At 41.0% G+C, this 14,994-nt stretch overlaps 1 protein-coding gene across 1 annotated transcript in view; it reads right to left on the bottom strand.

Annotated features, from left to right (window-relative positions):
* The window catches only part of ITGA8 (integrin subunit alpha 8), a 266,086-nt gene that overhangs the window by 129,582 nt on the left and 121,510 nt on the right, over window positions 1-14,994 (bottom strand). Inside the window, exon 13 of the mRNA XM_040352410.1 lies at window positions 14,531-14,722. Within this exon, the coding sequence (XP_040208344.1) occupies window positions 14,531-14,722 (192 nt within the window). The remainder of the gene's footprint in view (window positions 1-14,530; window positions 14,723-14,994) is intronic.

The following is a 14,994-nucleotide window of genomic DNA, read 5'->3' as shown; positions in this document are numbered from 1 at the left end:
CCTATCTTTGGAACTGATCCTCAGAAGCAGTTTTCCAAAGATAGGCAGAAGATCCGACATCTGTAAGAGACTTACACTGTCGGATCTTAGGATGCAGTACCGCATCCGCCGCTGGGGGCATTTCGAGTCGAAATGCCGCTTTGCGTATGCAAATGAGGACTTACGGAGATCCACAAAGCTTTTCAGCTTTGTGTTTTCTGCGTAAGTTTACGTTTGCATACGTAAAATTAGTTCTGCTTTTACAAAGTGTAAACTAGTAACACTTTGTAAAAACAGATCTTTTTTTCGATCGCCGCGTTTTTTTTTAAATTTTGAATTTTTTTTCCCGGTGCGTAACTTTTTTTTTACCCGACGCAACTTTATTGTCCCGTCGCAATCCACAAAGCCAGCCGTAACGTAATTTCGCGCGATGCCCGTCGGGAAAATGACGTCACGAGCATGCGCAGTACGGCCGGCGCGGGAGCGCGCCTCATTTAAATTGTCATCGCCCCCTGCAGAAGAGGACCGCCTTGCGCCGGAGACATTTAAGTTACACGTGAAGAACAGATTCAGAGCGTGACGCCCCAATGTGATTCAGGTTATGTGAAGTCTGATTCCAATAAAGAGATACGACTTGCTGACCCTTACCGCAAAGAAAGATCCTAACGGACCAAGTCAAGCTGGATTCACTGGGTATGCTGGAGAGGATCCTCTCTGTATATACAATCCCTCCAGGGGTCACCAATCGATCAGTGAAACGACCAAATAAAAAGAAAAAAAACTCTTATAGTGTAAATCCGTGTGTGATGATCATAAACATGTATCCCCAGTGACTGGTAATAGACAGTGTGAACATAAACAAACCACCACCAGTACACACACTGACCCTTACCAGAGCCACTGATCCATCAGGATCAGTCAAAGCATAGGGGATAAACACAGTAGGCAGCGATGGGACGTCTCAGCCAATGTTGGAACAGGAGATGCAGCAGGTAGAATATGTGAGAGGAGGAAGAAAGACTCACATAGCGTAATACCGTAGCGATATTTAATAAAATAAAGTAGTAACACTTACAATTGGATAAAAAAATAACAGCAGGGTATGAGAAAAGCCGGCCGGCGTGTCAGAACGGATCCTCAGATTGCGGTGACGTCAGCACGTCGCCTCCCAACGTTTCGTCTGCTCTAGACGTGGTCACGGGAATGAGGAGACGTGCTGCGTCACCGCATATAAACGTAAAGTGGGCGGAGAGTCAACTGGACAGCAGTCTCTGAAGATCGTCCGTCCACCATCTTGCTTAAGGGAAAAAGTCAGGGAAACAAACGTGATTACAGCATATGCTCCCGGACTATTTAACAAATTATACATAACCAACAACAGGAACCTATGACGATCCTATCGAAGGAACCATAAAGAAAAAAAATTTGTATTGTACAAGGTTCAAAAGACATATCTGATGAACAAAGAAAAGAAAAATATAAAAATTAATTATATATCATCTGAGGCTGGTGTCCAATTGGCTGACCCAAAAACAACATCATATTCACAAGTGATCCAAGAATATATAAATTAAAATGGAAATTAAAATTAAAGAGGATATCATACAGATCAGGTTATTGACAAAAAGGCATATATATATCCTCTAAACTAATGCCCACTCAGCAAACCAAATCGCACCAACACAATTGATTATGGTCATTAGTAATTATCACAAAAATAGTGTCATATATGCAGCCACAAAACAGACATGACACAAGCAAATGTGTAGGGATCAAAAGTTTGCGAATAATGACCTAATTAAAAAACTACACAAATTATGCTGTATTAATAAAAAGCAAAAAAAACGCATAATTGTGTTATTAAAAATTCTTAAAAAAATTATCAAATTAAAAACACCTAAAACAATTATCAATAAAGGAAGACATCATGCACCTAAGCGTTATCAATAAAACAATTGACATCTACCTCTATATTCATACCGTGAGGTTCATAACATTTTAATTGGTGAATCCACATCATCTCTGACTGTGAGATACTCCTCACAAGGTCACTCCCTCTCCAGTGTGCCTGAAACTTTTCAATTCCCAAAAAAATTGTGCCCGTGGGATCCTTATTATGAGCCAACAAATAGTGTTTGGACACAGAATGATTTGGGAAACCGTTATAAATATTTGTGAGATGTTCATTCAACCTTATATGGAGGGGACGTTTAGTCCTTCCCACATACTGGAGTCCACATGGACATTGGAGTAGATACACCACTCCCACAGTAGAGCAGGTAATGAATGTTTCGATAGGAAACCTTTTGTTTGTATGTCTAGATCCAAAGCTGATCGTTTTCTTAGAGATTTGGCGATTGACAACACAAACATTACATTTGCCACATTTGAAAAAACCCACCAGGCCCGATAAAAACATAGAAGGGATCCTGGGTGGATCCAAAACGTTGGGTGCCAACTTATCCTTCAAGGATGTCGAACCCCTGAAGATGACCCGGGGTCTATCAGGTAGTATGGCACCCAAGATTTTGTCACTCTTGAGTACGTGCCAGTGTTTACTGATGATGTGTTTAACACTGGCATGTTGGCAACAATAATCGGTGACAAAAGGGGTTCTATAATTACCCCCTTGATCATCTCGGGGTTTAACACAAAGTAAATCCTCGCGGTTGGTTTTGGTCACCAAATCCAATGTGTCAATCAAAGAATTTCGATCATAACCCTTTTCAACAAAGCGTTCTGTTAGAACCCCAGCCTGATCAAGAAAAACACTATGTTTACTGCAGTTCCTTTTCAAACGGAGGAATTGTCCTTTAGGCACAGCTTTAAGCCAAGTGGCATGATGACAACTGTCACTTGGAATGAAGGCATTCCTGTCCGTACTTTTAAAATAGGTGGCAGTGGTGAAACCATCTTGATCTGCAGAAATGGTTAGATCCAAGAAATTGATTCTGTCCTTACTGGCTTCATATTTCAGTATAATCCCCCTATTGTTGGTATTGAGGAATGTCATAAAGGTAGAAAGTTCATCCTCAGACCCTGTCCAAAGGAGGAGGATGTCGTCTATGTACCGAGCCCATAACCGAATATGGGGCCTAGTACCAACACCGACGACATCCTCCTCCCATTTGGCCATAAATAAATTGGCCAAACTCGGGGCATATTTGGCCCCCATCGCCACTCCCTTATCCTGCCTGTAAAATTGGCCATCATGCCAAAAGAAATTGTGGGATGCGGCATATTGCAATAACTCCATGATAAAGGAGATTTGAACAGTTGGAAGTCCTGAGTCCCTTTCAAGAAAAAAAGAGACGGCTTCCAATCCCAGATCGTGTGGGATCACAGTATACAAGGAAGTGACGTCAGCCGTCACTAACCACAAATCTGGTGTAGGCTGAATGTCTGACAACAGATTTATGACCTGTCTGGTGTCTTTTAAGTAAGAAGGCATATTCCTCACCAGAGGCTGAAGAAAAAAGTCAATATATTTGCCCACCCGGGACGTCACCGAGTCGATGCCACTGACAATAGGGCGTCCCGGGGGGCAAATAGGGTCTTTATGTATCTTTGGAAGATAATACATTATAGGCACCCGAGGTGCCTTAGGGACCAAGAATGCCTTCTCTTTTTTATTTAAAATGTTGAGGCGAAAGCCTTTATTAACAATCTTGACAAGGGCTTTCTTGTACCTGTCTCCCGGATTGAGGGGGAGGCGGGTATAAGTGTCACCATCGTCAAGGATACGTCTCATTTCCAATAAATAATCGTCTTTATTTAAGACTACAATACCTCCCCCCTTATCCGCGGGGCGGATAACGAGATTCTTGTTGGCACACAAAGACTTAATACCCTCCTCTAAACTTAATTTACATCTCACTTTCTTAATATTAAGACTGTCAAGATCTTTAAGAGTCAGGTCTCTAAATACCTTAAGGGACGCTGGAAGTTGACCAGGGGGGTTATACGTGGAGGCATTGGACAAACCTGAATGAACATAATTTGAAGTCATGGTGGTAGAGGGATTAAAAGGGTTGGAGGATACATAACGCTGGATATTTAATTTACGTATAAATTTATGAACATCCATATAGGCTCTAAATTTATTAATGTTTCTTGGAGGGGCATATTTCAATCCCTTATCAAGGACATATAATTCCGAACTTGACAAAGTGTGGGAACTGAGGTTAAAAATACCGGCCCCTGTCACGTTTTCGGTCTTTTTGGGCTTGTTGTGTTTGCCCCCTCTGCTCCCTCTTTTAGTTCGGCCAATCTTTTTGTTCCCTGGCCTGCCTTGGGAAAACCCCAATTGGATTGGGTCAAATTAGGATGACTGGGGTACCCTAGTTCGTAAGTGGCTGGGGGTACAGTTTGACTAGTGGACGAGTCAGAGAAAAAATTCTGACTCTCTATATTCTCCATATTTCCTAACGGAAGAAAGCTATTATGGGTAAGTACATTATAATCTGGCTCAAAAGTCCCAGCATAATGTACTACCTCATTATCCGTATATCTCTGTGTCACATTTGGGTGAAGACTTAGAGTATACGGATTGGTAGATCTCAAGTCCTGAGGGGTTGGTTGTCCACCAACAAAGTTCAGTGGAAAGCCTGGGGGCGGACCATTGAAGGAACCACGACCTCGAGAATCCACAACATTAGGTCTCCCCAATGCACCTTGTCCCCACGGTTGACCATAGTATAATGGTGGTGGGCCAAATTGTCCGCGTTGGTTGCCCCTCCCTCTCCCCAAATTAGGGGCATAGGGAACTGACTGTTTCTTGGTCCTCTGATGGCCCTTAGGGGTGTTGTTAGAATTAGTACGACTAATACCACCTCGACCCTGAGACATATTGGAACCACTAATGATGTTACTAGTTGGTCCAGAATATGAAGGAGCAACTTCCATTGCTGGATTCAAGGATGCGGTGGCTTCAGCCAATAATTTCTTTTGCCACTCAAAGACGATGTTATTGTGATAATCTCCAAAGTCTCTGTTGAATTTCTTCTTTTTTTTAATTTTTTGCTCCCTTTCTTCTTTCTCAAGAACTTTTAGGAGGCTTTGGGATTTAACAGTATATTCCTCACTGGACATGAAAGGGGTTAACTTCTCTTTAATGAGAATGATCTCATCATCCAATCTTTTGAGTTTAATGGTTTTACGGTCACCCAAAAACTTAAGTAAATTAAGTCCAGAATCATTAAAATGTTTGAACCACCCCTCCAAGTCGGTGTCACCCTTTTGTGGGGCTATGTCCCACCTCAAACTCCTGGGAACCATCTCCTGCTTGATATAGGTATCTAGAAATACAACGTCCCACTGAGTATGGAGCTCTGCAATAGTTAAATTTTTGAGTCTCATAAAGAGGCCGCCCAAATCGTTATCTCCCTCTTTGAAGGTCTCAAATACCCCCTCTGAATTAACCACTCGAGTGGCTCTGAAGGTAAAAATATCCATAAGGGCTATAGTATAAGTGCTTATTGCAAACACTAAGTAGCTGCACTAAATGTGTATACAAACAATAGATATAAAAAGGGAAAAAAGTGCGCTTACTAATACAAACAAATCGTGAACAAGCTGCTAACTCAAAAATGTTATACTAACATAAAATCTGATACAAAAAAATGGAGTAGCGCTAAAAAATGGAGTAAGGCCTTCAAAGGACAGAAGGCTATATAAACACAATGTCTATCAAGGTGGTGTGATATACAAAAGTGAAGAAAATCATTAATGAAAGTCCATGTGAAGAACAGATTCAGAGCGTGACGCCCCAATGTGATTCAGGTTATGTGAAGTCTGATTCCAATAAAGAGATACGACTTGCTGACCCTTACCGCAAAGAAAGATCCTAACGGACCAAGTCAAGCTGGATTCACTGGGTATGCTGGAGAGGATCCTCTCTGTATATACAATCCCTCCAGGGGTCACCAATCGATCAGTGAAACGACCAAATAAAAAGAAAAAAAACTCTTATAGTGTAAATCCGTGTGTGATGATCATAAACATGTATCCCCAGTGACTGGTAATAGACAGTGTGAACATAAACAAACCACCACCAGTACACACACTGACCCTTACCAGAGCCACTGATCCATCAGGATCAGTCAAAGCATAGGGGATAAACACAGTAGGCAGCGATGGGACGTCTCAGCCAATGTTGGAACAGGAGATGCAGCAGGTAGAATATGTGAGAGGAGGAAGAAAGACTCACATAGCGTAATACCGTAGCGATATTTAATAAAATAAAGTAGTAACACTTACAATTGGATAAAAAAATAACAGCAGGGTATGAGAAAAGCCGGCCGGCGTGTCAGAACGGATCCTTAGATTGCGGTGACGTCAGCACGTCGCCTCCCAACGTTTCGTCTGCTCTAGACGTGGTCACGGGAATGAGGAGACGTGCTGCGTCACCGCATATAAACGTAAAGTGGGCGGAGAGTCAACTGGACAGCAGTCTCTGAAGATCGTCCGTCCACCATCTTGCTTAAGGGAAAAAGTCAGGGAAACAAACGTGATTACAGCATATGCTCCCGGACTATTTAACAAATTATACATAACCAACAACAGGAACCTATGACGATCCTATCGAAGGAACCATAAAGAAAAAAAATTTGTATTGTACAAGGTTCAAAAGACATATCTGATGAACAAAGAAAAGAAAAATATAAAAATTAATTATATATCATCTGAGGCTGGTGTCCAATTGGCTGACCCAAAAACAACATCATATTCACAAGTGATCCAAGAATATATAAATTAAAATGGAAATTAAAATTAAAGAGGATATCATACAGATCAGGTTATTGACAAAAAGGCATATATATATCCTCTAAACTAATGCCCACTCAGCAAACCAAATCGCACCAACACAATTGATTATGGTCATTAGTAATTATCACAAAAATAGTGTCATATATGCAGCCACAAAACAGACATGACACAAGCAAATGTGTAGGGATAAAAAGTTTGAGAATAATGACCTAATTAAAAAACTACACAAATTATGCTGTATTAATAAAAAGCAAAATAAACGCATAATTGTGTTATTAAAAATTCTTAAAAAAATTATCAAATTAAAAACACCTAAAACAATTATCAATAAAGGAAGACATCATGCACCTAAGCGTTATCAATAAAACAATTGACATCTACCTCTATATTCATACCGTGAGGTTCATAACATTTTAATTGGTGAATCCACATCATCTCTGACTGTGAGATACTCCTCACAAGGTCACTCCCTCTCCAGTGTGCCTGAAACTTTTCAATTCCCAAAAAAATTGTGCCCGTGGGATCCTTATTATGAGCCAACAAATAGTGTTTGGACACAGAATGATTTGGGAAACCGTTATAAATATTTGTGAGATGTTCATTCAACCTTATATGGAGGGGACGTTTAGTCCTTCCCACATACTGGAGTCCACATGGACATTGGAGTAGATACACCACTCCCACAGTAGAGCAGGTAATGAATGTTTCGATAGGAAACCTTTTGTTTGTATGTCTAGATCCAAAGCTGATCGTTTTCTTAGAGATTTGGCGATTGACAACACAAACATTACATTTGCCACATTTGAAAAAACCCACCAGGCCCGATAAAAACATAGAAGGGATCCTGGGTGGATCCAAAACGTTGGGTGCCAACTTATCCTTCAAGGATGTCGAACCCCTGAAGATGACCCGGGGTCTATCAGGTAGTATGGCACCCAAGATTTTGTCACTCTTGAGTACGTGCCAGTGTTTACTGATGATGTGTTTAACACTGGCATGTTGGCAACAATAATCGGTGACAAAAGGGGTTCTATAATTACCCCCTTGATCATCTCGGGGTTTAACACAAAGTAAATCCTCGCGGTTGGTTTTGGTCACCAAATCCAATGTGTCAATCAAAGAATTTCGATCATAACCCTTTTCAACAAAGCGTTCTGTTAGAACCCCAGCCTGATCAAGAAAAACACTATGTTTACTGCAGTTCCTTTTCAAACGGAGGAATTGTCCTTTAGGCACAGCTTTAAGCCAAGTGGCATGATGACAACTGTCACTTGGAATGAAGGCATTCCTGTCCGTACTTTTAAAATAGGTGGCAGTGGTGAAACCATCTTGATCTGCAGAAATGGTTAGATCCAAGAAATTGATTCTGTCCTTACTGGCTTCATATTTCAGTATAATCCCCCTATTGTTGGTATTGAGGAATGTCATAAAGGTAGAAAGTTCATCCTCAGACCCTGTCCAAAGGAGGAGGATGTCGTCTATGTACCGAGCCCATAACCGAATATGGGGCCTAGTACCAACACCGACGACATCCTCCTCCCATTTGGCCATAAATAAATTGGCCAAACTCGGGGCATATTTGGCCCCCATCGCCACTCCCTTATCCTGCCTGTAAAATTGGCCATCATGCCAAAAGAAATTGTGGGATGCGGCATATTGCAATAACTCCATGATAAAGGAGATTTGAACAGTTGGAAGTCCTGAACAGTTGGTTCTGTCCTTTGAAGGCCTTACTCCATTTTTTAGCGCTACTCCATTTTTTTGTATCAGATTTTATGTTAGTATAACATTTTTGAGTTAGCAGCTTGTTCACGATTTGTTTGTATTAGTAAGCGCACTTTTTTCCCTTTTTATATCTATTGTTTGTATACACATTTAGTGCAGCTACTTAGTGTTTGCAATAAGCACTTATACTATAGCCCTTATGGATATTTTTACCTTCAGAGCCACTCGAGTGGTTAATTCAGAGGGGGTATTTGAGACCTTCAAAGAGGGAGATAACGATTTGGGCGGCCTCTTTATGAGACTCAAAAATTTAACTATTGCAGAGCTCCATACTCAGTGGGACGTTGTATTTCTAGATACCTATATCAAGCAGGAGATGGTTCCCAGGAGTTTGAGGTGGGACATAGCCCCACAAAAGGGTGACACCGACTTGGAGGGGTGGTTCAAACATTTTAATGATTCTGGACTTAATTTACTTAAGTTTTTGGGTGACCGTAAAACCATTAAACTCAAAAGATTGGATGATGAGATCATTCTCATTAAAGAGAAGTTAACCCCTTTCATGTCCAGTGAGGAATATACTGTTAAATCCCAAAGCCTCCTAAAAGTTCTTGAGAAAGAAGAAAGGGAGCAAAAAATTAAAAAAAAGAAGAAATTCAACAGAGACTTTGGAGATTATCACAATAACATCGTCTTTGAGTGGCAAAAGAAATTATTGGCTGAAGCCACCGCATCCTTGAATCCAGCAATGGAAGTTGCTCCTTCATATTCTGGACCAACTAGTAACATCATTAGTGGTTCCAATATGTCTCAGGGTCGAGGTGGTATTAGTCGTACTAATTCTAACAACACCCCTAAGGGCCATCAGAGGACCAAGAAACAGTCAGTTCCCTATGCCCCTAATTTGGGGAGAGGGAGGGGCAACCAACGCGGACAATTTGGCCCACCACCATTATACTATGGTCAACCGTGGGGACAAGGTGCATTGGGGAGACCTAATGTTGTGGATTCTCGAGGTCGTGGTTCCTTCAATGGTCCGCCCCCAGGCTTTCCACTGAACTTTGTTGGTGGACAACCAACCCCTCAGGACTTGAGATCTACCAATCCGTATACTCTAAGTCTTCACCCAAATGTGACACAGAGATATACGGATAATGAGGTAGTACATTATGCTGGGACTTTTGAGCCAGATTATAATGTACTTACCCATAATAGCTTTCTTCCGTTAGGAAATATGGAGAATATAGAGAGTCAGAATTTTTTCTCTGACTCGTCCACTAGTCAAACTGTACCCCCAGCCACTTACGAACTAGGGTACCCCAGTCATCCTAATTTGACCCAATCCAATTGGGGTTTTCCCAAGGCAGGCCAGGGAACAAAAAGATTGGCCGAACTAAAAGAGGGAGCAGAGGGGGCAAACACAACAAGCCCAAAAAGACCGAAAACGTGACAGGGGCCGGTATTTTTAACCTCAGTTCCCACACTTTGTCAAGTTCGGAATTATATGTCCTTGATAAGGGATTGAAATATGCCCCTCCAAGAAACATTAATAAATTTAGAGCCTATATGGATGTTCATAAATTTATACGTAAATTAAATATCCAGCGTTATGTATCCTCCAACCCTTTTAATCCCTCTACCACCATGACTTCAAATTATGTTCATTCAGGTTTGTCCAATGCCTCCACGTATAACCCCCCTGGTCAACTTCCAGCGTCCCTTAAGGTATTTAGAGACCTGACTCTTAAAGATCTTGACAGTCTTAATATTAAGAAAGTGAGATGTAAATTAAGTTTAGAGGAGGGTATTAAGTCTTTGTGTGCCAACAAGAATCTCGTTATCCGCCCCGCGGATAAGGGGGGAGGTATTGTAGTCTTAAATAAAGACGATTATTTATTGGAAATGAGACGTATCCTTGACGATGGTGACACTTATACCCGCCTCCCCCTCAATCCGGGAGACAGGTACAAGAAAGCCCTTGTCAAGATTGTTAATAAAGGCTTTCGCCTCAACATTTTAAATAAAAAAGAGAAGGCATTCTTGGTCCCTAAGGCACCTCGGGTGCCTATAATGTATTATCTTCCAAAGATACATAAAGACCCTATTTGCCCCCCGGGACGCCCTATTGTCAGTGGCATCGACTCGGTGACGTCCCGGGTGGGCAAATATATTGACTTTTTTCTTCAGCCTCTGGTGAGGAATATGCCTTCTTACTTAAAAGACACCAGACAGGTCATAAATCTGTTGTCAGACATTCAGCCTACACCAGATTTGTGGTTAGTGACGGCTGACGTCACTTCCTTGTATACTGTGATCCCACACGATCTGGGATTGGAAGCCGTCTCTTTTTTTCTTGAAAGGGACTCAGGACTTCCAACTGTTCAAATCTCCTTTATCATGGAGTTATTGCAATATGCCGCATCCCACAATTTCTTTTGGCATGATGGCCAATTTTACAGGCAGGATAAGGGAGTGGCGATGGGGGCCAAATATGCCCCGAGTTTGGCCAATTTATTTATGTCCAAATGGGAGGAGGATGTCGTCGGTGTTGGTACTAGGCCCCATATTCGGTTATGGGCTCGGTACATAGACGACATCCTCCTCCTTTGGACAGGGTCTGAGGATGAACTTTCTACCTTTATGACATTCCTCAATACCAACAATAGGGGGATTATACTGAAATATGAAGCCAGTAAGGACAGAATCAATTTCTTGGATCTAACCATTTCTGCAGATCAAGATGGTTTCACCACTGCCACCTATTTTAAAAGTACGGACAGGAATGCCTTCATTCCAAGTGACAGTTGTCATCATGCCACTTGGCTTAAAGCTGTGCCTAAAGGACAATTCCTCCGTTTGAAAAGGAACTGCAGTAAACATAGTGTTTTTCTTGATCAGGCTGGGGTTCTAACAGAACGCTTTGTTGAAAAGGGTTATGATCGAAATTCTTTGATTGACACATTGGATTTGGTGACCAAAACCAACCGCGAGGATTTACTTTGTGTTAAACCCCGAGATGATCAAGGGGGTAATTATAGAACCCCTTTTGTCACCGATTATTGTTGCCAACATGCCAGTGTTAAACACATCATCAGTAAACACTGGCACGTACTCAAGAGTGACAAAATCTTGGGTGCCATACTACCTGATAGACCCCGGGTCATCTTCAGGGGTTCGACATCCTTGAAGGATAAGTTGGCACCCAACGTTTTGGATCCACCCAGGATCCCTTCTATGTTTTTATCGGGCCTGGTGGGTTTTTTCAAATGTGGCAAATGTAATGTTTGTGTTGTCAATCGCCAAATCTCTAAGAAAACGATCAGCTTTGGATCTAGACATACAAACAAAAGGTTTCCTATCGAAACATTCATTACCTGCTCTACTGTGGGAGTGGTGTATCTACTCCAATGTCCATGTGGACTCCAGTATGTGGGAAGGACTAAACGTCCCCTCCATATAAGGTTGAATGAACATCTCACAAATATTTATAACGGTTTCCCAAATCATTCTGTGTCCAAACACTATTTGTTGGCTCATAATAAGGATCCCACGGGCACAATTTTTTTGGGAATTGAAAAGTTTCAGGCACACTGGAGAGGGAGTGACCTTGTGAGGAGTATCTCACAGTCAGAGATGATGTGGATTCACCAATTAAAATGTTATGAACCTCACGGTATGAATATAGAGGTAGATGTCAATTGTTTTATTGATAACGCTTAGGTGCATGATGTCTTCCTTTATTGATAATTGTTTTAGGTGTTTTTAATTTGATAATTTTTTTAAGAATTTTTAATAACACAATTATGCGTTTTTTTTTGCTTTTTATTAATACAGCATAATTTGTGTAGTTTTTTAATTAGGTCATTATTCGCAAACTTTTGATCCCTACACATTTGCTTGTGTCATGTCTGTTTTGTGGCTGCATATATGACACTATTTTTGTGATAATTACTAATGACCATAATCAATTGTGTTGGTGCGATTTGGTTTGCTGAGTGGGCATTAGTTTAGAGGATATATATATGCCTTTTTGTCAATAACCTGATCTGTATGATATCCTCTTTAATTTTAATTTCCATTTTAATTTATATATTCTTGGATCACTTGTGAATATGATGTTGTTTTTGGGTCAGCCAATTGGACACCAGCCTCAGATGATATATAATTAATTTTTATATTTTTCTTTTCTTTGTTCATCAGATATGTCTTTTGAACCTTGTACAATACAAATTTTTTTTCTTTATGGTTCCTTCGATAGGATCGTCATAGGTTCCTGTTGTTGGTTATGTATAATTTGTTAAATAGTCCGGGAGCATATGCTGTAATCACGTTTGTTTCCCTGACTTTTTCCCTTAAGCAAGATGGTGGACGGACGATCTTCAGAGACTGCTGTCCAGTTGACTCTCCGCCCACTTTACGTTTATATGCGGTGACGCAGCACGTCTCCTCATTCCCGTGACCACGTCTAGAGCAGACGAAACGTTGGGAGGCGACGTGCTGACGTCACCGCAATCTGAGGATCCGTTCTGACACGCCGGCCGGCTTTTCTCATACCCTGCTGTTATTTTTTTATCCAATTGTAAGTGTTACTACTTTATTTTATTAAATATCGCTACGGTATTACGCTATGTGAGTCTTTCTTCCTCCTCTCACATATTCTACCTGCTGCATCTCCTGTTCCAACATTGGCTGAGACGTCCCATCGCTGCCTACTGTGTTTATCCCCTATGCTTTGACTGATCCTGATGGATCAGTGGCTCTGGTAAGGGTCAGTGTGTGTACTGGTGGTGGTTTGTTTATGTTCACACTGTCTATTACCAGTCACTGGGGATACATGTTTATGATCATCACACACGGATTTACACTATAAGAGTTTTTTTTCTTTTTATTTGGTCGTTTCACTGATCGATTGGTGACCCCTGGAGGGATTGTATATACAGAGAGGATCCTCTCCAGCATACCCAGTGAATCCAGCTTGACTTGGTCCGTTAGGATCTTTCTTTGCGGTAAGGGTCAGCAAGTCGTATCTCTTTATTGGAATCAGACTTCACATAACCTGAATCACATTGGGGCGTCACGCTCTGAATCTGTTCTTCACATGGACTTTCATTAATGATTTTCTTCACTTTTGTATATCACACCACCTTGATAGACATTGTGTTTATATAGCCTTCTGTCCTTTGAAGGCCTTACTCCATTTTTTAGCGCTACTCCATTTTTTTGTATCAGATTTTATGTTAGTATAACATTTTTGAGTTAGCAGCTTGTTCACGATTTGTTTGTATTAGTAAGCGCACTTTTTTCCCTTTTTATATCTATTTAAGTTACACGGCCTGAAATTTCTAGGTAAGTGCTTTGTGGATCGGGCACTTAGGTAGAAATTTTAAGTCAGTGTAACTTAAATGGGAAAAGTTAAGTTAGGCAGGAATTTTGAGGATTTGGCCCGCAGTTCCTATATGTTTTTGGATTTGTGATGACACTGAAGCAGAGATGGTATACAATAATGATTTTACAATATCCTAGTGATGGGAATTTTGGTTCCTTTGGGACTTTTCGCCATGCCCTGATTGGATATTACGTCTCCCCAATTTCCAAGACGTGCTCAATATAGAGCCGAGCTGATGAGTAGGCAGATAAAGTGCCCACAGAAGTCAGGAAGATAGCAAGAGCAGGAAAGGTGTATCAGTTCATTCTCCTACGAGAGAAACCAAATCCAGCCTAAAGGTTAGTTTCCAGAAGTTAGGTCAAGTAAAAGCAGATGTAAGCCCTTGACATAAAAAGTAAATACATGCAAACAAGACATTCAACAATAACATATTGCTGTTGTAAAGAAAACCATTCAAATAATTTTTTATTACTTTTTAAGTGTTCATATGACCAGTTTCTAAGTTCCTCTCTGTGTTTAGCTGAATTAAAACGTTCACTAAAGTTGTTCAAGAACCCAAATGATATGATGAGACTGTTTCCGACTTTCATATCTGTAGATGATGATGTTTCCAGATGTAGGGAAGGAATTACCTTTCTCAGCAGAATAGAGATGGAATAAATCATATCATACCTGGATAATCATTTTTGTCTATGTCTGAATCCCCTCTCAGGGTGAAGCCAAATCCAGCCGGCAGGGTGCCAGAGGCCCAGGACCCCTCTAGGACCTGGGAAGGGCCCTTGTTCAATCCATGTCTGTTCCCGTTGTAAATAAATACTCGTCCTTTTCTATCTTCCCCTCCAAATGGAGAGCTGATCGCAACATCTGCAAAATCAAACAACATTAATGATAGGACTGCTGCTGCCTATCCAGTCAATAACAAAAGATTCTGCAAATAAGATGTAAAGGAACATCCTGCACTTCAGCAGAATTTAAAGGACCCCATGCAAATCTTATACTTCAGCTCCGAGTGGAGAATAAAGAGGAGCCACAGGGATTACTATCACCTTTAGTAGAGAGACCACTAATAATAACCAAAACAAGCGCATGCCCTTTTGATTGCGGTGACATAGAGCATATGCCACTGGCTACACAGC

Source organism: Rana temporaria, chromosome 5 (assembly GCF_905171775.1).
Source record: "Rana temporaria chromosome 5, aRanTem1.1, whole genome shotgun sequence".
NCBI classification, from domain to species: Eukaryota; Metazoa; Chordata; class Amphibia; order Anura; family Ranidae; genus Rana; species Rana temporaria.
Note: the sequence above shows the minus strand (reverse complement) of the source record. Positions and strands in the feature narration are given on the sequence as shown.